Genomic DNA, 23393 nt, shown 5'->3' with positions numbered 1-23393 from the left:
TCATATGTGAGTCAAGGCAGGTGAGCAAATACTTTTGGCAATATAGTGTATCTTTACAGACATTTTTATTCAAAAGTAGCATAGACAGTAGATCCTGGGATAAGAGACAAAACTAGTGCATATGTAGTACGTGTTGGCAGGTGTCCTTAAGGAGAGTGAAGAAAAAAAAATACAAATCTTCATCCTCTTCCATTCTTTAAAGCATCTGCACACAAAGACTAGTGCAGAAACTCAATTCCAGACAAACTGTACAAAATGAATGGCTGTTTTACATAACAATAGATATAAACCCAAGCAGGGAATTCCTGCATGACAATGAAGACTCTCTGCACATAATCCCCACCCTAAACCTCTACTTTTGCACAATAATCTGCCTCCAAAGTAAGCCTCAACATGGAGTCAGCAAGGACCTCAAATCATATGCTTGAAATTATTCAAATAATCTCAATATCTGACTCAAATTTGCTTGTGCTATTCAGGAGAACAAAGCTATTTCAACAATTCACCATTCACCTGATATGGATAGAGCTGGTACTGGTTGCTCTCGGAGCATGGCAGAAAAGGAAAAGGGTAAGAAGCGCTTAGCTCATGAGCCACTGATGATATTGACAGGGACCAGGGCTGTAGTGAGAGCTGAACATTATGGGCTATTGTTCTGGAAAGTCAGTATATAAATGCATAAAAAAAAAACTCATCCAGACTTTAGACAGCGAATAAACAATAAGCTCACATCCCAATGCAACCAAAAGATCCACCAAAAAGATGGACGCTGCACACCATTTTTATGCAAACCATATTCATTTCCAGACTTTCACAGGAAAATGTTTAAAGAAATTCTTAACTAGCATCAGTCACACTATAAACTTCTATCATTCTTGTAATTATTATTGAGGTTTGGTTAATCAAATTACATAAATATTTTTATTCATTCAGAGGGTTGTATACACGCCAACATTAAAAACAGGCCTTTGCATGCAGATGAAAGATGAGGATGTAACGGATAAAGCAGAGGGAAATTCTGTCATTTAAGAAATACAAGAAATGATTAACAAGAGCCTTAAAATGCTAATCACATGTTTTACCTTTCCATCAATCACACTGGCCATTTTTGGCATCCTTGTTTTTTTCTGTCTTTCTAAGACTGTTTGTCTGCTTGCCTTGCCAGCTGTCAGTCTTTATCTTCTGGTCTCTGTCAGCTTGTCAGGTCTGCCTGTCTGTCAGTTTGTATTTTAGTTGGCCTTTCCTGCCTGTATTTTACAGAGAATGAGGCCAGAAAACTGGCTTAGGAGGTTTTGTAAAGCAGAGAAAGTCTGTGATGCATGACCCAGAAGGACTGATGGCTGCCTTTTGGACTATTCATTGTTAGACTTTTGTTTATGAGCTCAGCTCTGGGATGCATGTTCATTTATCACAATCCTGACACTTGATTGTCAATCAGTTATTAAGATCATGACCATCTAGTGATACATTTTCTTATTAGAAATAAATAGCTCCATGATTTAAACTAGAATTTTCATAAGCTGATTATAAGGACTCTCATGACGAAATAAATATTGGACCCAGAGTAATCTGCTTTAACACCTAAAGTAAACTGTACTGAGAGTAATTACACAAGCTACCAGCTATTTTCAGAAGTCAAACGAGGCCACATGGAATAAAAAAAAAAAAAAAAAATGGAAACATTATGTAATGCTTTTGTTCTCACACACAGATCCTCTCATGTCAAGATTTCAGCTGCTTGTGAAATTTCAACACCAAAGCTAACCTGAACAGTAATAATAAAAAGATGGAGCAATAACTATAGAGATGATGATGATTTTCACCCTGATCAGCTGAAACCTGTAAAGGGCTAGTCAAAAAAATGAAAATGAACTTATTTATTGAGCATTCAACACACTGTGCACCTATAAAGCTCCTTGGTGTGGAATTTGCACCAGTGTCAGGACAAGTCAAAACTGGCTATTGTCTTCATTTCTCAGAATGACTCAAAACATAAATTCAAAGTAACACAGGAGTTTATTTAAGCAGATAAGTGGAAGATTCTTGAGAGGCCAAGTTAGTCACCTAATATTAACCCAACTGAAAATGCATTTCCCTTATTAAGAGACAAAACTTTGGACAAAAAGGACCACAAACAAATGGCAGCTAAAAGCGGCTGCAGTAAACGCCCCACACATTGAAAAGGTAAAAAACACAGCGTCTGGTGAGCTTAAGAATTAAGGAAGTTATTTCCAACAATGTGATTTCAAAGAAGTATCAGAAAGATGTTATTTAGAGTTATTTCAATTTGTCCAATCACCTTTAAGCCCCTGAAATTGAAGGATTACGTTTAAAAACTGATTTAGTTTTCTCACATTCATATACAGTAACTGTTTTTCAAATACAAAGACCCTGCAAACATAGTGCTTCTATGTGAAACCCCTAAGACACACCACGGGGAAAAAATTATCCATTACATATGATAATTATCTAAAAACTAAAACTCAAAGCTAGCAATGTGTACAGGCGTATATTGTACACCCTTTACTAAAAATTGAACGCCCTGTTTTTGGGATGTACCGCTTTGGTATGCCCAAATTTCCTCCAAAATATGGTGGAATATCTAATATCCTTACGGAAAACTTTTTTCGCAGGAACAAGCACATTTGTTTGCCAACAGGTAAGCTTAATAATGAAAAGTTTACGAAAACTCATTGAATGCCTGATAACTACTAGCCTGGGTGCCATTCCCAACTTAGTCCCGCCCACATCGTTTGAGGTCGGTAAGTTCGGTCTGGCATTGCTCAACAGTAGCGCGAGTATGCTAGCACAATATCTGGCGGGCCAATCAAATTGTCAGGGCAGGCTTTATACGATGATGGACAGATGATCAACAGTAACGTAATCAACCACGTCACCAAAGCGCGCTTGGGTGACAACAACAATGGCTGCCGCTGGAGAGTTGAGGTGAGTAGATTCTGCTATTAGGTCTGTTCTAGAAGATATCGACAGCAAATTAATTTTAAAAGAGGAACAGAGAAACGCGATCAAGGCTCATCTTCTTATTATAGGCGTGCAACTGCACGCTTTGATTTTTATTGACAACAACTATGCGTCGCTTAACAGACGTCACGCACTCCGTTGCTCTTATTGGTTGTAGGTCTATCCAATTGAGTGCAGAGGCATTTTTTTTCCTGGTTCGTTCGAAACACGCCCCATAATCACAGCTCTATGGAGCAGTATCAGACTCATTTTCTGACTAGAATTGAGTAGGACTACGTCAGGCTAGATAACTACAGGATTATTTTGGAATATCCATAGCAAATGTCAAACAGATGCTCTTCAAGGTAATTGGAGTCCTTTTTTCCAAAAGATCGAAAACTGCTTGTGTAACACATCAGCTTACATTTACAAAATTTACTGATACATGAAAATGTGACAATCAAGTTTCAGAATTAGTTTCAGTGTCGGGTGTGTTCTTAAAGTAGATACACATAAATCAAAGCAGTCCTGTCTACACGTTCTCCTCTGTTGGTCTGCAGATTGTGTTGAAGACTGCTTCGGTTTGTCATTGCTTAATGTACACTATATTGCCAAAAGTATTTGCTCACCCATCCAAATTATTGGAATCAGGTGTTCCAATCACTTCCATGGCCACAGGTGTATAAATTCAAGCACCTAGGCATGCAGACTGTTTTTACAAACATTTGTGAAAGAATGGGTCGCTCTCAGGAGCTCAGTGAATTCCAGCGTGGAACTGTGATAGGATGCCACCTGTGCAACAAATCCAGTCGTGAAATTTCCTCGCTCCTAAATATTCCACAGTCAACTGTCAGCTGTATTATAAGAAAATGGAAGTGTTTGGGAACGACAGCAACTCAGCCACGAAGTGGTAGGCCACGTAAACTGACGGAGCGGGGTCAGCGGATGCTGACGCGCATAGTGCGAAGAGGTCGCCAACTTTCTGCAGAGTCAATCACTACAGACCTCCAAACTTCATGTGGCCTTCAGATTAGCTCAAGAACAGTGCGCAGAGAGCTTCATGGAATGGGTTTCCATGGTCGAGCAGCTGCATCCAAGCCATACATCACCAAGTGCAATGCAAAGCGTCGGATGCGGTGGTGTAAAGCACGCCGCCACTGGACTCTAGAGCAGTGGAGACGCGTTCTCTGGAGTGACGAATCGCGCTTCTCCATCTGGCAATCTGATGGACGGGTCTGGGTTTGGCGGTTGCCAGGAGAACGGTACTTGTCTGACTGCATTGTGCCAAGTGTAAAGTTTGGTGGAGGGGGGATTATGGTGTGGGGTTGTTTTTCAGGAGCTGGGCTTGGCCCCTTACTTCCAGTGAAAGGAACTCTGAATGCTTCAGCATACCAAGACATTTTGGACAATTCCATGCTCCCAACTTTGTGGGAACAGTTTGGAGCTGGCCCCTTCCTCTTCCAACATGACTGTGCACCAGTGCACAAAGCAAGGTCCATAAAGACATGGATGACAGAGTCTGGTGTGGATGAACTTGACTGGCCTGCACAGAGTCCTGACCTCAACCCGATAGAACACCTTTGGGATGAATTAGAGCGGAGACTGAGAGCCAGGCCTTCTCGTCCAACATCAGTGTGCGACCTCACAAATGCGCTTCTGGAAGAATGGTCAAAAATTCCCATAAACACACTCCTAAACCTTGTGGACAGCCTTCCCAGAAGAGTTGAAGCTGTTCTAGCTGCAAAGGGTGGACCGACGTCATATTGAACCCTATGGATTAGGAACGGGATGTCACTTAAGCTCATATGTGAGTCAAGGCAGGTGAGCAAATACTTTTGGCAATATAGTGTATATGTAACAATCAAGTTTTACCTTCTACAGTAAGTTTAAGTTGCACTTTCTGACTGTTTGAATGAAACAATGAAAAATAATATTGTACCTAAAAATGATCTCATGTCTGCCTTATGAAATTTCCACCTCTAATCAAACAAACATACTTCCCATAATCAGGACAAAATTAGCGTTGCAACAAAGACAAAAAGTTAGTTACATTCCAGTCCAAATTTTGACTTTCTGAATGGGGGAGCTCTGCCGAGCAAAGCCTGAAGATGTGATACAGCAAGATGTATACCCTATAATATATTCCTAGCTAAAAGATTTAAGACTTGGATTTCATTTTGTACAGCTTAAATAACATTTCCATTCCTTAAAGTACAGCAGTGATCAAATGTAAACAAAGTGAGAGAAAAAAACATGGTGCAAAAGCCTGATTGGAGCTGCAGACAGTTGTCATTTACTACAAAATCTAACAAAATATAGTTTAGCTGCAGTGTTATAATCAAATTGTAATGCCTCTTCAAATGTAATTCCTTGGAGTCTCTATTTAATGTTGAGGATATACATTTCAACTGTTGGTCTTATTGAAGGTGGGTATAAAATGTAACCACCATTTTCAGTTAGGAGTCTTACAAAGAACTCAAAATACAAAAGCATACCTATAAAATGATACCATGCTTTAAACATTATGAGCAAAACACTGCATGTTTTATTGTGTGTGTATCTGTGTGGATTTGCTAAGAGAATGTGGTAACTGTCGGATAATAAGAGTTCAGATTTAGGAATGTAGAGCCTGGGGGAAGCCAGGGTAAAAAAGGCAGAAAGACATACAATTTGTGGGTTTAGTTTGGTTTAATCCCCTGCCAGGCAAAGCCACTACAAAAGCTCTCAGGTAGAGACATATCGACACTGGTGTGGTCTCTGTGATCAAAGCTTACAGCGTCGCCCTGCCCTCATGCCTTGGAAAATGGACCAATTAGCGATGAGGGTGGGTTGAGAGTTGCTTGTGCTGCATGCCATACACCTAGTTGGCAGCAGCTTTAGACAAGGTAATTATACACACTCACCTGTCTGTCTCACTAACACTCATGCCCCCTGCTATTATGGCTCACTCATCTCTCAGCACTGCAGCATTACATCTTTCTAACATGGGCCAATACTATACGACACGAACTGAACTGTAGCTACATGTGGGGGCAATTAATCTCTGTTGTAGAGCTTAAACGTCTCAAAGCTACTTGCTGTCTTCAGGAATTTACTGTTAAGCTGATGGTAATGTCAGTACTACCAGCTATTTGTGTCTCCAACTTCTCTATTCTGATATAAGGAGCACATGTGAATCCTTCATTCATATGAAATAGTCTTTTGGTATTAATGATAGCAATTATATAATATGACAAACATAGAATCTATAGAAGGACATGCAATTGGAAGCAGACATCAATGAGTGTGAAAAAAAACAGCCTGGTTTACACTGACATTTCCAAGCTTTCAAAAAATTAATGAAAGCCCAGATAATGATATCATGTTTTTGTAAGCCTCTAAAAATGTTAACTGCATTTGATTCAACTTGGTTGAACTGTAAAGTGCCTTGAGATGACATGTGTTGTGAATTTGGCACTATATAAATAAACTGAATTGAATTGAATTCAATGGAGTCCTCCCAACCAATAGATGTATCCCATGGCAACATCTCATATTGCTTACTTGTGTGATATTGCAAAAAGACTAATCAGCCAAGATCTTAAGAATTGAAGGGTAACCCATCAATATTACTCCCAGCTTTCTAAATGTGCCACATTCATCTACTGACACCTATGAAAGGTATGATTATGTGTAACCATCATACTGTTACTGAGATTGTTTGGAAGAAAAGTTTCTGCTTAAAGGTATTCAATTTCAATATCCAGTTGCAATGAGTATGACAGCATTCTCACCTAAATTTATTAGCGGTTACTCTGATACAAGCTCTAAAATATATCTCAGCAAACTAGCTGGTAATGATTATTAGGGATCATTTTTACCATCAAATAAACGTCTCAAATTCAAGATGAGAGAACCCCTTTACCTAAGGGGAGATATATGGATACTCATCACTCCAAAGAAAGACCTGAAAGCCAAACCCACAGATTTCACTCTTTACCCTTAATCATTTCATGCAATATTTCATACATTATCTATTATATGAAACGTGTGCACTATATGACCATTGCATCCTATGTGCAATGTCTGTCCATAAGGGCTGCATACTTTAAAGTATAATGCTAGGTAAACTGAAGAGAGAAGGAATCCTACATAATATGGAAAAAGCAGTGTATTGTTGTATAAAATGATCACCAGTCATTGATTGTCTGCTGCTTGTGGTGGGGGTGTTTTTTTTTTGTTAAAAGTAAGCGTGATTAATATGTTTGATAATTTCCACTTTGTAATTCTGGCCTGAAGTCCTGGCTGAAGTTACACCAATCTAATCTCAGTGTAACACACACGTTACCTACCTCATGTTACAGAGACTTTGTATTGACTTCTATTAACTTCGCAATTCGCATTCATTTCTATGGCCAGATCCTCACAGGAGCCTGACCCTAATCAACATATACCTAACTCTGAATCTAATCTAAATTACATGCCTTAGCCCAAAACATCACTCACAACCCAATCATGGCTTGTGGATTATCTGACGTATATCATAATAATTGAACTTTATTGATCTCACATTGGAGAAAATTTACTTCTCAATTTAACCCATCCACTTGGGGTGCAGTGGGGTACCGTCACAGGGCAGCCGGTGAGAAATCCAGGGTTAAGGGTCTTGCACAGAGACCAAGAGTGTGCAGTGGGGCTTGAACTCACAACCTCATGGTGCCAAGCTCTACTGTATGCCCTAACCACTGGGCCGCCACTCCCCACCTTATATCTAAGACATAGAGTACTTTTGTATAGAATTAAGGGGTAAAAGACACACCCAACAGGGGTTTCTTAAATAAAGTTTTTGTTGTTTATGCAATTTTTTTACTTTTATATCAGTTCCTTAGAACAGAATTGCTTTACATGCTCTCAGCATGTGTTTACACAGCAAGAGCTAGTAGTACATCCCCTGCTACCTCCATTTCTCTTAGAAACATTTATAAATATCAATGTAAATAACTGGCCAATGCACATGAGATTAATTTTTAAAGAAAGATTTAAAGAAATCTTATTTGAATGGAAAATTAGAAGACTCACTGTTTTATCATTTTCTGGGTCCAAATAATGTGGAATTACCCTAAATTAAGATGTCAGTAGTGCTGTTAATATATTAATTACACAGATTTTAAAATTATTTTGAAGAACTTTCTTTAAAATATCAGAAATATAAATTAGGATTCCCTTTACCAAATGATCTATTAGACTCTAAAATATGAAAAAAAATTGGTACTTATCCAAGATGCACAAAGTACAGTAGAACAAGAAAAACCGAATATCCAAAAACAAAACCCAAACCAAAGTAGACCACAACATGTATTTGTCCTTAGTAGCCCTATATCTGATGTATGGTTAAATTTGCTCATCGCTTAACTTGAACCGATTAAATACTGAAAAAAGGAGCCATTTAATCAAATATTTGAACAATATTTAAATATTAACAGAACTGCAATTTTGTAGTTAACCTTTCTTAAATGCCTGAGAGTTATAATTAACAAAAAAGCATCCTTCAGGATGCAAGTGCAGTGTGACTGTTTAATGTCAATCTTTTTTTCCTCTTTATGGTAACTTTTAAAAAGGCTCCTTGAGTGTGTGACCTCCTGTCACATAGCTACACAGGATTCAGACCTAATTAGACCTCTTGGATTGTGTAGGTCACTCATGCTCACCTTACAGAACCAACTCCAGAAATAAGTGAGCGATTTTTGCACAGTAGCTTTTTTGCTTTCCTGTAGTTCTCCTTTCCATTTGAGAATTTCTAGAAAAGTCTCTGTGACAAAAAAAATGTGTGGGTGAAATAATGTGTGAGAGAGCAGCAATCTTGGTCCTAACACAGATAGGTGTTCGCTTCTCCTCTTTTCTAATCTATCTCGTCTTGCCCTACTGTTGAGACACCTAATATTTTCCTTTTTGTGATTATTTTAGCAATACTATAAAGATGCGCCAAAGGTTGCTTTTCAAAAAAATTATGCATACTTACTACTCTGTTTTTTCAGGCCTAAAAGGTTCTCTGTATGCATCCTGCAATTGCAAGCACTGATAGGTTTGCAGAGAAAAGAATTTACAAAAACAAACATGTTTACTACAACTTAGACTACTGTCTCTGTTTGCAGGTCTTGACAAGAAATGCGCTTTCTTTTAGTGAACCACGAAATATAGAGCTATAGCTGTGAGCTTAAGAGCTTGATTTCAAAGAGACTAAGAGGATTTTTTAAAGCAATAAAAAAAAAGGTCCACCTTAAATAAACAGGATAGAGTTAAGAACCTACTGAAAAGTAAATCATAGCATGACGCCAGTTCAACCTTAAACCAAAGCAAAGATTACTAAATAGACTAGATTTCAGGGTGAAAGTATGAACATGTACCAGAAATAAAGAGGAGCTAGTATTGATAGTGTGGCCAGCTTTCTTGTGTGTTTACAGTATGTTTGTAATGCAGACAGTCTGTCTAGAATGCGCTGAACCTTGGACCAGAATAGCTCTGATAATGCATCTGTCATTAATGTGTCATCTGGACATGTTTCTCAGCACGCTGTGGGAAAAAAAAACTAAACAAAAAAAAAAAACCTTCATGACTTGATGGTCTGCTTTATTTAAAGCCGTTACCATGACTGCACATGTTAAAGTGATACAGACACATAGTGCTTCAGTAGAAATAGGCCACCATTTCAGAAGACACAAGAGCCCATATATAGTGTAAATATAGCTGACTATCTTTTAGGGTTAAAATGATTAATCAGTTGAACCAAACTGTAAGTCTTAATTCTTTGAAATGCTTTAAGCTGACATATACAATAGATACATCCTATGGAATGACATACTGTACATAGTAGCAGTACATAAATTCTATCGATCGATCAGTGAAGAGATACAATGTGTCATTCAATACAAGGTATGTACTCTAGTATGCATGTCGTTCAATAGAATGTTCAAACATCCATAAAGACTTACAGAAATTTAATCGTGCTCCCCAGAGTTGGCCGTTCAGCCTTTGTCATGAAGGAAAAAAACTAAAATTCTCACACTAACGATGCTAAAATCATCAGAAGAGACGGATCTGCAGTAAAGGCTTTTCTGCAGATCCCTTTCTTACTTTGACTTTTTTACAATAGTTATAACAGTGTGTCCAAGACCAAAAGTTAAGCCTCCACCTATGTGTTATCTTTTGTGTTTGGATACATATGTACTTATTTGTGTCAACTTAAAAAAATTTGTGGACAACATGATGTGCACCTCACTGAAATGCTGCTGCTGATTTTTTTTATCTGGCTATTGATCCTGAACTGGCTTATCAGCCATAATCTAGGAGCTTACCTAGATCTCCCGTTGAATTTTATATAATGTACAGCAAGCTTTTCTGTTTTTTTTTTAGAAATATATGTTTTGCACTATGTTACATGTTAACTGTACAAATTAGGGACGTAAAGAAATAATCATAGATGGATTTTCAGATTAAAATCTATTATATCCAAAGAAATTGATAAAATCCACTTAAAAGGAACTTCACTTACTAATGTAATTTTTCCACTGTTGACTAGTGGGCTTTAGTGTTTATTCTTGAGCAACATCTCAATGGTATTTGCAAGACATTGCCATAGCAGAAGCATGCTAGAGCAAAAACATAAACCGAGAACACGTTATTTATTTTTTTTTCACTCAATGGGCTCTTAAAGTTATGACTTAAATAGTTTCCATTTTGCTGTGCTGCATGAAGCAGCAGCAGTGACTTCTCTGCTTTGCTTGAAATGTGAGGATGTGATGAGAAGTAGAAGGAATCACGCAAAACGGTTGTAATGTTATGATAGAAAAAGACATCCTGGCAATATGCATAATGAAGGTTTTTGTGAGTTTTTTTTGTAAGTTAATGTGTTTTAAATATGTCTATTTTAATACGGTGTAAAAACTGTATTAAAGATATATTGTTGTGATACAATATTTATATATATTTGTTTTAACATTGCATATTGTAAAACAAATATTAAGCCCTTCATGTTGTTGAAACATCCTTTCAAAACAAGAGAAAATTTAGGCTTTAATAGTTAGTTGGTCAGTAAGAGCAATCAACTTTAGGTAAATTAATTTATTGACAATTGCATGAAAATTAATGAGTTAATATACAAATTAATATATTTTTCAATCCTAATATATTTTTTTCTCCTAATAAAATGTATTTGTGCTTCAGTGCTCCTGAAGTTCTAAGTATTACAAAAGGGTAAAGGCAACATCAGTGGAATTATTCAAAAAATAAGATGGACTGTTTTTTTATTAGATACACTTTAGCCCTTCAACATGCAGAGGTGAGAGATCCTTTATCAGTGCAGATAGATTGTCTGTATAGTGTAGGATTAGATCAAGTAATGTCACTATCAGACATGTAGAGATTATTAAATAACACTTTGCACTTTGGGCTGATGGATAACTGGCTGGTTGAAAGATAAAAATATATATATATTTTTTATGATAAGGTATGCAGCCAAGCAATAATCTTTGCTGATAAAACCATCAGATTTTGTTGGTTTTCCTGCTGGAGAAATACTAAACAGCCTATTTCACAAAATATTTGAGTTAATTCCATGAATGATGAGCCCCCTTGGTGCTCAACAGAGGCTATTCCAAGAAGAGGGGTTGAAAGATCCCTTGATTCTGCCTTGAAGGGTTAATGTGGGCTATTTCCAGTACAAATGAGGTGGTTAAGAAATTGGCAAAATGAAATAAAGAAATATAAAGTGATTTTTGAAAAACAAAGATATTTTCAAGTAATGAGCAGCATAAAGTTTACTTGATCAATAAGAGTGAGACAAAAAGCAGAAATTTCAGTAGGTAACAGGAAGGCTGACTGCATCACACCAGTTGTTGTGCAAAAGTTGTGCTGTTTTATCCATTACTATGGGTCTTAGAACATGCTAGCCTTGCTACTACTGACAGACTTTTTGACATCTCAGAGTATTAACTGGTTACACTCGCTACAAAATACTATTGGAGAGTATGTGTTAGGAATCCAGTCTGTGTGGGTTGTGTTTTTGTGTTTTCCCCCTCCACCACAAGGTGGCGCCCTGTTCTCGTTGGTCCTTCCACACACCTGCAGCTGGTTGGCTCATTACTGAGGACTTCTTAAGCGGTGGACTGTCACTACTTTGACGCCAAAGTGTTTGCCAGTTTTGGGTACTCTAGCCAAGCTGAGTTTAGCTTAGTCTAACTGAGTCTTTGTTTCTCTGAGTCTAACGTGATTTTTGTCTTTTGCCTTTCGGCAGGAAGTCATCCTGCATACTGGATGTTTGGCCTTCTCCCCCTGGAAGGATTGTTTATGCTTCACACTGAGCAGGGGATTAATTTCCACACTTCCCGTTCAAGTTCTCCAGGAAATCTAAGTGGCTGTCCGCTCCATTGCTCCTCAGGAACCAACCAAACCAAAACCTGTCCGCCCTCCAACGAGCCCCTCCATCTCTGGAAAAACACACCGACTGGATCCTGGGAAGAAACCTTTCTCCGCAATCGTGAGTCCCATTTATTGCTGTTTTTGCAAGACGTCGTTCAAAGTTCCCACGGACCCTGAACTAACCTCTGTGAACTTCCCTTTTCACTTCCAGTTCCGGTTCACCAGCTCTCTGAGTTCCCCAGAATCCAACCAATTTGAACTCCTCAATAAACCTGTTAAACTTTTACTCTGGTTTCTCTGAGTGGTTTTCTGCATGTGGGTCAGATCTCTTAAAAAACGTCATGACAGTATAGTTTTGTTAATGCGTGCTAAATGTTAAAACTAAATTGGGAAAATAGTTATATATAGTACATCCTATAATTATTTTGTCTGAGTTTGAAAAAGTGGGCAATGCTAAACATGCTCATTTGCTACTGAACCCAAGGCATACATGGTTATGGTGAGATATTTGATAACTGGGTGGGTCCTGGCCGTTGATATCATAATGTTCAGTATTTATTTAATTGCGAAAGCATTTTTGTCAAAAAAACAGCTGCCTTTCACTCACTCAAGTATAGGTATTCTAGCTTTATTCTTCAGAAGGATGCTTCAAATCCAATATACTGGCTTTTTTATGAGAATACATGTCTTTTTTGTAAACATGGAGTAAAAGACATCCAGCAATGCTTATTACTCTGTATAACCGTATTTCAAATCACAATGTTAACAGCATCCTACTCGCTAATGGGCTTTCTACATCCTCTCAGGACAATGGGACTGGTCCTTGACTTCTTTATGACTTCCCCTTTATGAGTCCTTGGCTGATTACGTCTTTAAGGACCCTTTAATAAGAGCTGAGCAAACAGTGCTCTCAGCAGAACAAATGGAAAAGTCTGAGGCTGATGTGGGTGGCTTTCTCTGTCCTTGGGCTAAATGCCAGAGCTATAGGAATGGACAATGATAATAAAACATTTCCTGAAAACACGAGCCAATGATAAGCCTCAGAAAGCTTTAACCGCAGTTTCACGGAACATTGGAAGATATAAAAAGCTCTTCATCTGGGGAAAGAATATTCCCACTATAAATTTAAATAATAGCTTTTTGAACACAGCTAATCAGAGAGCTTAGCATGAATATTAAATGGAAAGGATTGCCTTTTCAAATTCTGCTTTTGTCATCATCTGAACTTCACTATAGTGGTGGAAATACACAGTATATGCTTAAATTATTTGTCTTTCAAGGTCTTGGCAGTAATCCAGAAGCAGTTTGAGGCCGTTTAACAGCCACAGCAGGCCAACTGAGGTTCACCTTAAGCTAAACTCTAATTTCCTGCTTAGTGAGAGTGTTGGAATATTACTTAAGATAAGAGGACTGGAAGAGGAAGCAGAGTGAATCCTTGTCATGTTAGGTGGTGAACTCTTCTGTTCATAGAGGAAGCAAAGAAATAACTAGATAAAGAGTGTCTCTTGCTTCTGCCAATCCAGTCCTGAGAAGAATAGCACCTCTGTGACTTTAGAGCATTATTTACATATTTTAAGAAATGAAAGGGTTCTCCTTAATTGTCCCTACCACATTTGGTCAGCCGCCCTGTGAAGTCATAAAAACTCTCCCCAGCAACTTGTCAGTGTGTTTAAAGCACCTAAACAAAAAACAACTCTTTTCCAGCCTTAACAAACACTGTGCCCATCTATTTACATCTCTCTCCTTCTGCATGATACCCAGGTTTTAATCACCCACCCATGAGCACAATGCTGGACACTTGCCTCGTAGACATTTTCAATAGACGGAAATTGGAAATGCAAAACAGACCAGTAGTGAAAGGACATGCAGCCCCATCTGATTCCAATCAAACAATGGAGAATCTGCTCCTGTTTAGCCAACACTTCCTCCAGACACACAGGGAGAACAATAAGACCTTATGACTGACGGTCTGCTGTATCCAGAACCAAGATGAGACCAGGATGGGAACACATCCTCATATAGTTGAGGCTTGACTTGATAAAGACAGCTGAAATAAATAAATAATTTGTTTCTGAAAATACGACAAGTTCAATTTAAAGAAATCAGTGAGGCATACAAATCAATAATGAGGAGAAGAAAGGCAGATGGCAATATGATTATTGTCACTTCTCCAAAAAGGACAATAGTTATTATTCCTGATGCAGATTCTAGTAAGGCAAAATTAGTTCATTTTGAGAAGGAAGAAAATGTGACTTGGTGTCATATGCCAAATTGGTTAAGGTCCAATTACTTTTTCATGTTTCACAACCTTCTCTTTCCCTGACAAGAATAACAGAAGAAACCTCTTATATCATTTTAAACACAAGACTATGGCAACAAAGTGTAAATTGCAGTGACATTGATACTTAATTGCTTGGTAACTCAATAATTTCCTGCTGACAAAAAATACATTTTCACAAATTATTTACAAGCATGAGGAAAATTGTTTAGTTCCTTTGCTTTGAATACAACTTGATCAACAATTAATCTGATTTGCACACTAAAAATGTAGGTTTCTCAATATCTTTTAAAATTATGTACATTTACTGCTTTTGGACCCACAATTAATGATGAAATACTGTCCCTAAACATCCAGATGACTGCATATTTACATCAATTGACTCATAAATCTTTAGTATTTTTTATGAGAAAAAATAAGACAAGTTTTCTATTAAGCTTTAAAAAATTAAGAAAACAAAAAGTATTTTGTTGCTTTCTTAAACTAAACCATATATCAACCAGCTAAATTGCATTACTAATACAGTGTTAAGATACTAGTTTAAGAAAATGTTTCAGCATTGATAATATACAGGTGCTGGTCATAAAATTAGAATATCATGAAAAAGTAGATTGATTTCAGTAATTCCATTTAAAAAGTGAAACTTGTATATTATATTCATACATTACATACAAACTCATATATTTCAGATGTTTATTTTGTTTAATTTTGATGATTACAAATGACAACAAATGAAAATCTCAAATTCATCATATCAGAAAATTAGAATATTACTGAAGACCAATAAAAACAAAGGATTTATAGAAATGTTGGCCAACTGAAAAGTATGAACATGAAAAGTATGAGCATGTACAGCACTCAGTATTTAGTTGGGCCTCCTTTGGCCTGTATTACTGCAGCAATGCGGCGTGGCATGGAGTCGATCAGTCTGTGGCACTGCTCAGGTGTTATGATAGCCCAGGTTGCTCTAATAGTGGCTTTTAGCTCTTCTGAATTGTTGGGTCTGGTGTATTGCATCTTCTTCTTCACAATACCCCATAGATTTTCTATGGGGTTAAGGTCAGGAGAGTTTGCTGGCCAATTAAGAACAGGGATACTATGGTCCTTCAACCAGGTACTGGTAGCTTTGGCACTGTGTGCAGGTGCCAAGTCCTGTTGGAAAATGAAATCTGCATCTCCAAAAAGTTGGTCAGCTGCAGGAAGCATGAAGTGCTCTAAAACTTCCTGGTATGTGGCTGCGTTGACCCTGGACCTCAGAAAACACAATGGACCAACACCAGCAGAAGACATGGCACCCCAAACCATCACTGACTGTGGAAACTTTACACTGGACTTCAAGCAACGTGGATGAAGTGCCTCTCTTCTTTTCCTCCAGACTCTGGGACCTTGATTTCCAAAGGAAATGCAAAATTTACTTTCATCAGAGAACATGACTTTGGACCACCCACCAGCAGTCCAGTCCTGTTTCTCTTTAGCCCAGGCAAGACGCTTCTGACGCTGTCTGTGGTTCAAGAGTGGCTTGACACAAGGAATGCGACAGCAGAAACCCATGTCTTTCATACGTCTGTGTGTGGTGGTTCTTGAAGCACTCACTCCAGCTGCAGTCCACTCTTTGTGAATCTCCCCCACATTTTTGAATGGGTTTTGTTTCACAATCCTCTCCAGGGTGCGGTTATCTCTCTTGCTTGTACACTTTTTTCGACCACATCTTTTCCTTCCCTTCGCCTCTCTATTAATGTGCTTGGACACTGAGCTCTGTGAACAGCCAGCCTCTTTAGCGATGACCTTTTGTGTCTTGCCCTCCTTGTGCAAGGTGTCGATGGTCGTCTTTTGGACAACTGTCAAGTCAGCAGTCTTCCCCATGATTGTGTAGCCTATAGAACTAGACTGAAAGACCATTTAAAGGCTTTTGCAGGTGGTTTGAGTTAATTAGCTGATTAGAGTGTGGCACCAGGGGCCATCAATTTTGAACCTTTTCACAATATTCTAATTTTCTGATATGATGAATTTGAGATTTTCATTTGTTGTCATTTGTAATCATCAAAATTAAACAAAATAGACATCTGAAATATATGAGTTTGTATGTAATGTATGAATATAATATACAAGTTTCACTTTTTAAATGGAATTACTGAAATCAATCTACTTTTTCATGATATTCTAATTTTATGACCAGCACCTGTAAACTAAACCACTTTAGTAGCATTAAAAATAATCAGTTGAGCTGAGCAGGAAGTCTAGAAACGTCCTTGGGTTTTTTTACATTTGTCAATATGAAAATGTGCTGTTTAGCAGTTAACATCTTTTGAATCCCAGTCCTATATCCGCCACTTGTACTTCTCTTTGTCTGCTTCACTCTGCAAGTGAAGACAAAGAAAAGTACGAGTAATATTGAAAGTCAGATCAGCAGAGCTGTTTGGTAAATCGGTTGGTCAGATTTTTCTAACCCAGACAGAAAGTAATTGGCTGAGCATGGTGTTTTATAGCTACAAACTAACTGGCAGAGGCATCTTTCGGATGTATATTGTTCCCCAATGAGTGATCATAAACCGTGCAATCCTCGGCATGTTTGTTTACATCATAGGAAATAATACTCTGACTCAGACAAGGGGTCTCAGTGGCTTTGATAAGGATCACATCTATTTATTACACCCACCAGAGCCTTTTCAGTGAATAGCTTGATAATGGGTTGTCTCGCCAGAAAACATTTAGTAGACACAGGAGTTGTTTTCTGAGTCTTGGTGTTTGCAGTATGTAAGGTTTTGTTGGATGCTATATAGATGAACAGGAAGTAAAAAAAAAAAAAGAAAATCTGCAGATAAATATGGACAGAAAGCATTTATTATACTTTCTAATAACCATTCATTGCAAGTGACATTTTGTTTCCTATCCTTGTCACAAGTCTGGAGTCTCCCTACTTGACCTTTGCAGAGCTGACATCCCTCTCAAGGGTAAAAAATCAACAGAGGACCAATGACAGGCCAGTTAGTCAAACTCTATCAGCTGGTCGGAGCTTTATCTCTCACACTATGACTCACCCTGGGGAGGAAAAAGTGCTGCACTAAGGCCAGTTCAAAACTGTGGGACACACACATATACTCACACAGACCAAAAGACACTAAAAGACCTTGACCTGCTCATTCCTTTCCAACGCATCAATGCTAAAGCTCTGGCTGTTACTAAATGCAGCCTTTAAAAAGAAAGATAATTTAACCAACACTTTGTTCAAGCCCCAGTCTCATGGTTAATCCTTCACAAATCCGAAACCTCTGTGGGACTCTTGATTAGCCAAAGTGGCAAAAAAAAATAAAAATACCCAAAGGAAAGAAGCTTATGCAACATTCAACAATACCAAAGTCATTGCAAAGGAAACTCTGAATATTAGAAGCAATGACAAAAGTTAGACACAGGAAGAGAGTGTATCTAGGTTATTCCCACTCAATGTATTACTTCAATAAAAAATGGAGCTGTAAGAGAATCAACAAAGCTGTTATATTAAAGGACAAAGATGCAAAAAAAAGCCTTCATGTGGACGCTCTGTATATACTGTAGATTTCCCATGAATCTTTTTCTTCTTTTGGCACATTCTTCTTCTTTTACTATTTAAGCTGATGTAACAAATAAATGTCTCCACTGTGAGATCAATAAATTCAATAAATCAATCACAGTGCATGAGTAAAACAGCATGAGTAAAAGTTTATTTGCAAACCACACTATTATTTGAAATATTTGTTTCCTAACCTCAGGCTCATTCCTCAGACAAGGTTAGCCAGCAGAACCAATATTTGTAGAAAGTAGTGTTTAGAGTATAGACAACTTAACTGTCAATAGACTAAAATAAATGTTGTTAATATCTTTCTGAAAATTTTAATGCCACTTTTTCATTTGCTCTTTTAGTTGCTGCAAATGCTTTTGCATTTTTAATATCTTTCCTTTATCTGTTAAATTGTTTTCACTGATCTGTGGAACGAAAAATATATCGACATAGATTTTTAAAATTTGCTTTGCAATTAAGTGACAATTAATTGATGAACTTGACAAATTTTTAGCGATTATACAAACTTATCCAAAGCTGGAAAGAAAAAAAATGAATTCTACAAAAAGAAAAATACAAAACCTTACACTAGTAAGTTTCTATCACACAGGGAAAAAAAGTTGTGCAGAATTTATTGTAAACCTAAACATTTGCAAACATTTGTTAAAATTCTGACAAGAAACTCAGACTAAAAAAATAAACCTAATTCTTTTTGCTGTGTCCATTAATCATAGCAATACAAGAAAAAGTCATTTTCTTATAGCAGTACACCATTCATGCCCTGCAAAGTATAAAGAGGCCATCTCTAAGAGGGTCATTGCAATTTTTGCATTTCATATAATCGCAATTATCTTATACGTTTTTTCTCGCAAATATTTTGTATGTGTGTAATATAAATATAGTTATGAAAACACATATTGATTAATTCATTGCCGACAAAAAGACATAGAACCTACAGCAACCCACGCATAAGCAAACACCACGATTATATAAAACATTTGTTTGTATGTTGACTGAGACCTTGCTTTAGACTTTATGTAAAACACATAGATCTACTCTAGTTTTTAATCACACGTATAAAGCAGAGTTGGTCTTTTTATCTGGTATCTTTTAACAGAGCCAGAGCAAAAAAAGTAAAGGAAAGCACATCTGCTTCACCAGGGACCTGAGGAGGTTCAGATCAAAAGCCTCCCTGTATATACAGCAGTTACTCAGCAAGGCCCTCATCAGCTGGTAAGGCATATGATTCAGACACTTAAGAGGAGAGGTCAGTATCAGTCTGTGAATGCAAGAGACTCTCTCAGTCTGGCTCTCGCAAGACTGCGGCAGCCAACCTAGCTGGGCACACTTCATGCATTCAATAAGCCTGTTTCTCATATATGGTAAGGCGCTGTGGCTTACATGCCACCTGGCCTGTTTGATCAATCCTCACTTAATGTAGAGGAATCTAAATAATCCAGGGGAACATCTGAGGTCAAAGTAGATTATTAATTAGTGTGCAAATCTTTCTTTTTACAACAGAGAATTACTGTCAAAGTAAAAGTCTCCCTGTATCTCCACTCTTTTGCAGTTATTGATCTGGAACACCTACACTCCCATCACTCACCCTAACTGCAACCACTCACACTTTTGCAAAGTGCAGTGGTGCTGAAAATGAATCAAGGTATCAGAATTTTACCTGTGCTTTCAGAGCCTGGATCACTTCTTTGAAACGTGCTTTTCATGCAAGATGTGTTTTAGCTGACTAAAGATGCTTTAATCCAAACAACAGATGATGCAGAGTAAATGAAGAATCCATTTTCTTAACATAGCCGTCTGTATCATTTTGCAAACTAAGAATTCCCACTATTGTTGGGATTTAGAAACAACAAATATCACTTCTGTAGTTTTAAGAAATATGAAAACCCTGAAACGCATTTTTTGTTTTTACGATAATACCTCTTAGGGATAAAGGTACAAATGTGATTGTCTAATGTCTTGCTGATAGGTAAAACTTCGTCAGAGTCTCACATCTGTTGCAAACTTGACAGGTTATCCTGTCCTGCATTTAATTCCTTTCATCTTCCTATAAAGTAAGGCCATCTTCAGTGGCAAGAAAATTAAGTCACCACCATGATTGCACAATAGGTTTGGGTAGTAAATCAAATAATGAAAATCACATAAAGGTTAGCTACCTGCTCCATTTTGTGTTTATTTCCCCTCAGAATCCAAACCAGTGTAAATCAGAAACAGCAGGTCAAACAAAACTGAAAACTGCTGAAAACTGGCTTTGTGTTTCCAATTGATCATAAGCGGAAAGTCTATACTTCAGTTCTTATGTTTTGTGAGTGCAAGAGCCATATTATTACAATTTAAAAATGACCAATGATTCAGTTATAGTTGCTTTGCTGCTGGATTGAAAACTTGATCATTGGGCAATTATGACTCGTAAGGATGGTGCCCGGACACATTCAATAACCCAATGTCCTAAAAACTGAGAAGACAGTCATTCAGTTTAGAGGAATTCAGGCTCTGTTCTCTAGTGTAGACTGGATCTTGGGATCATGGTGACCCAAAAAGGTTCCCCCCGCATAACCTTAGTTCTACATTTACTTTTTGAGTGTATTTTAGCTTTTACAGTTATTATTAAAGTAGCTAGAACACAGAAGTATCCATAAATCTCTGACAAGAGAGTCTGCGGAGCTTAATCAATACTTTCCAGCCTGGATCAACACCTTTTCATGGAGTTCCTTTTTCTTACACTCTGGAGGAACTGTGTCCTAAATGCTTCTTCATTCCTAATGATGGGCAACAATGATACCACACATTTTCCAGATTTTTCCGCTGTGTTTTCATGATTACACTTAGATATATATATATATATATATATATATATATATATATATATATATATATATATATATATATATATATATATATATATATATATATATCATCAGTAGCAGTTAGTGTCCCCTTGACTGGGCAAATATATTGTTGGCATAAATATTATGTATGTTCTTCTCTTTTAGTCTTTATTATTATTATTCTATTTAATAATAATTATAAAATAAAGTGTTTTCTGACATTGAAATACCCAGTAATGGATGGAAAAGTGCGCATGATGCAATGTGCGTGTATTTTGGTCAGGTTGGGAACCATGGCCAGTTACCTTATTAGAATATGGTGGCCTTGCAAGGTTGATGCCATCTCTGATGAGTTTATCCCTGATCATGATCTTCAGCTTCAGCTTGGGGTACATCACCAGCTCCCTCCTGTTGCCCAGGGTCAGGTTTCTTTGCGCGCCCATGTAGCCACCGTTACGCCCGATTCGGTCACTGTTAGGCTCTGTCCAGGATCTAGATCCCCGCAGCTTGGACTCATGCTCCAGTCCGTGACCTGTGTATAATTCTGCCGCGGGTGGCATCGGCTCAAGAGTGAAATACAGTCCGCTGGCCGTCTCTCTGGCTTCCTCTCTCAGCCTTCTCACCGCGTCATGGATCCTCTGTCTGTGGTGAGGGATGTAGACTCCGATGGCATCAAGGTCGGGGTCTCCTATTTGTTTGCAAACTTCTAGATCGTCGTATCCGTTATCCACGAAGGACTCGACATACTGGGAGAGCTGAAGGGTCTTCAGCCACTCGAAGACAATGACAGGTCCGCTGCTTGTCATTTTGGCTGTTCAAGAAACGCAGGTGGCTCTTACTTTCCCGTTCTGCGTTTCAAACGCATTCTCAGTCAGGCACATACAGTGGTTTTAACTCTAAAACTCATGGGCGTAAAGAATTGGATTAAACACTTTGAGCATAATCCATGGCAAAGGGTTGAGTAACCATATGCAGCCACATTTAATCATGAAAAATAGCACCTCTTCTCAATATTTAGAAATACATTCATGCGGGACAGTTTTTCTTTTGTGTTTTTGAAGATTGGTCCTCCTGCTCCAGCTGGGTTTGTTGTGCGCAACAAGGCTCCCTCAAACAGTCAGATGTCTCCAATCGTTTCATTCAAACAGCTTCAAATTCAGATTATATCCATTACGCATTGGACGGCTTCAACAGCTCCTGTTTTCCTCGAGTCCTTTCTCTGTGCGACCATCAGGAACGAAGGGAGAAATACATCCAATAAAACGCCACAGCGTTTTTTTATTTTACACAAATATATATATTTAAAAAAATCAAAGCTGCAGCAGATCTTGTAACGCGCTCAGTCCAGTTCCTCCTGCAGCCGGTGGCACATCACTGTGGAAGCTGCGTCCAAGAACCAACACGCTCCCCGCTGCTGCCGCTCCAATAACGTCCACGCCCCCTTTTCCAAATCTTACATTTAAAAATAGTGATCCAAATCCCTTTTTCCTCCTCTCCCCTTCTCCAAACTTGTCGCGCTGCCTCGTGGCTCCCTCTGGGTCACCAGTTTCACACTGAAGTTAGTCCGAAACAATGACTTAAGAGAAACGACGCGCACAGACAATTCCCCCTGCTGCTTGCTTTGATATTATTTCTTCACAAACATGCCATTTCCTTCACTGAGTACACCTTTTGATTGCGCACACACACACTTAGTCATGCAGATTATACTTAACATACTTTGGTTTCTTCACACGCATGAGCTCCCTCTATGTGGTGACGTTGGAACAGCTTCTAAAGCAGTAAATGAAAAGTTAACCATCATCCCTTAACTTTTGTTTTCTATTTTGTAAAACACATTGAGGATGGGTTTAAATTATTTGGATATTATGAGTAAAACAACAGAGCAATGCATAATAGAGCAGATTCCAGAACAGTTTCTTCCCCACTGCCATTAGACTGCTGGATGTTGTATAAAATTGGGGTTGGAAAAAAAAAAGAACCCTAAATGTTGGAAACTCATATACAGTCATATGTTTACATTTATTGCTGCTGTTTACCTTTTATCACTGCTGCACTTTAAAAAATGAAAAAAACTTGAGAGCTGTACTGAAAGAATTTTTTTTTTTGTATACACTCTGTGTACAAAATGGCAATAAAGTCTGTCTAAGTCCTCTAAGTCTCATTGTAGTTTGGAAGGGACAAAAATAAATGCTTTTAAAAGTTGGCGCTTGTAGTGGTGATTAGGGCTGGGTAAAAAAATCGATTTAATCAATTTTGGATCGATTCCTTTAGATTTTTGCAAAATCGATGTGTAGGTAATGAGATCGATTAGTTTTATAGTGACATGCATGACGTTCACATTCAAATGAGCAGGTGTGTGCAAATGCCGACCTACCTG

General features: G+C 38.0%; 1 protein-coding gene across 4 annotated transcripts in view; it reads right to left on the bottom strand.

Moving 5' to 3' along the window:
* Window positions 1-22600, bottom strand: part of sash1a (SAM and SH3 domain containing 1a) — a 220978-nt gene extending 198378 nt beyond the window's left edge. Inside the window, exon 1 of one of the 4 annotated variants that reach the window (XM_038304207.1) lies at window positions 21319-22600. In XM_038304207.1, the coding sequence (XP_038160135.1) occupies window positions 21319-21819 (501 nt within the window). In that variant the 5' untranslated portion in view covers window positions 21820-22600. The remainder of the gene's footprint in view (window positions 1-21318) is intronic. The other 3 variants (XM_038304209.1, XM_038304208.1, XM_038304210.1) reach the window with 3 other exon arrangements.
* Between the last annotated feature and the right edge of the window lie 793 nt (window positions 22601-23393).

Source organism: Cyprinodon tularosa, unplaced genomic scaffold (assembly GCF_016077235.1).
Source record: "Cyprinodon tularosa strain WSP-4 unplaced genomic scaffold, ASM1607723v1 ctg528, whole genome shotgun sequence".
Taxonomy (NCBI): Eukaryota; Metazoa; Chordata; class Actinopteri; order Cyprinodontiformes; family Cyprinodontidae; genus Cyprinodon; species Cyprinodon tularosa.
The sequence above is the reverse complement of the archived record's forward strand: the minus strand, read 5'-3'. Positions and strand labels throughout refer to the sequence as shown.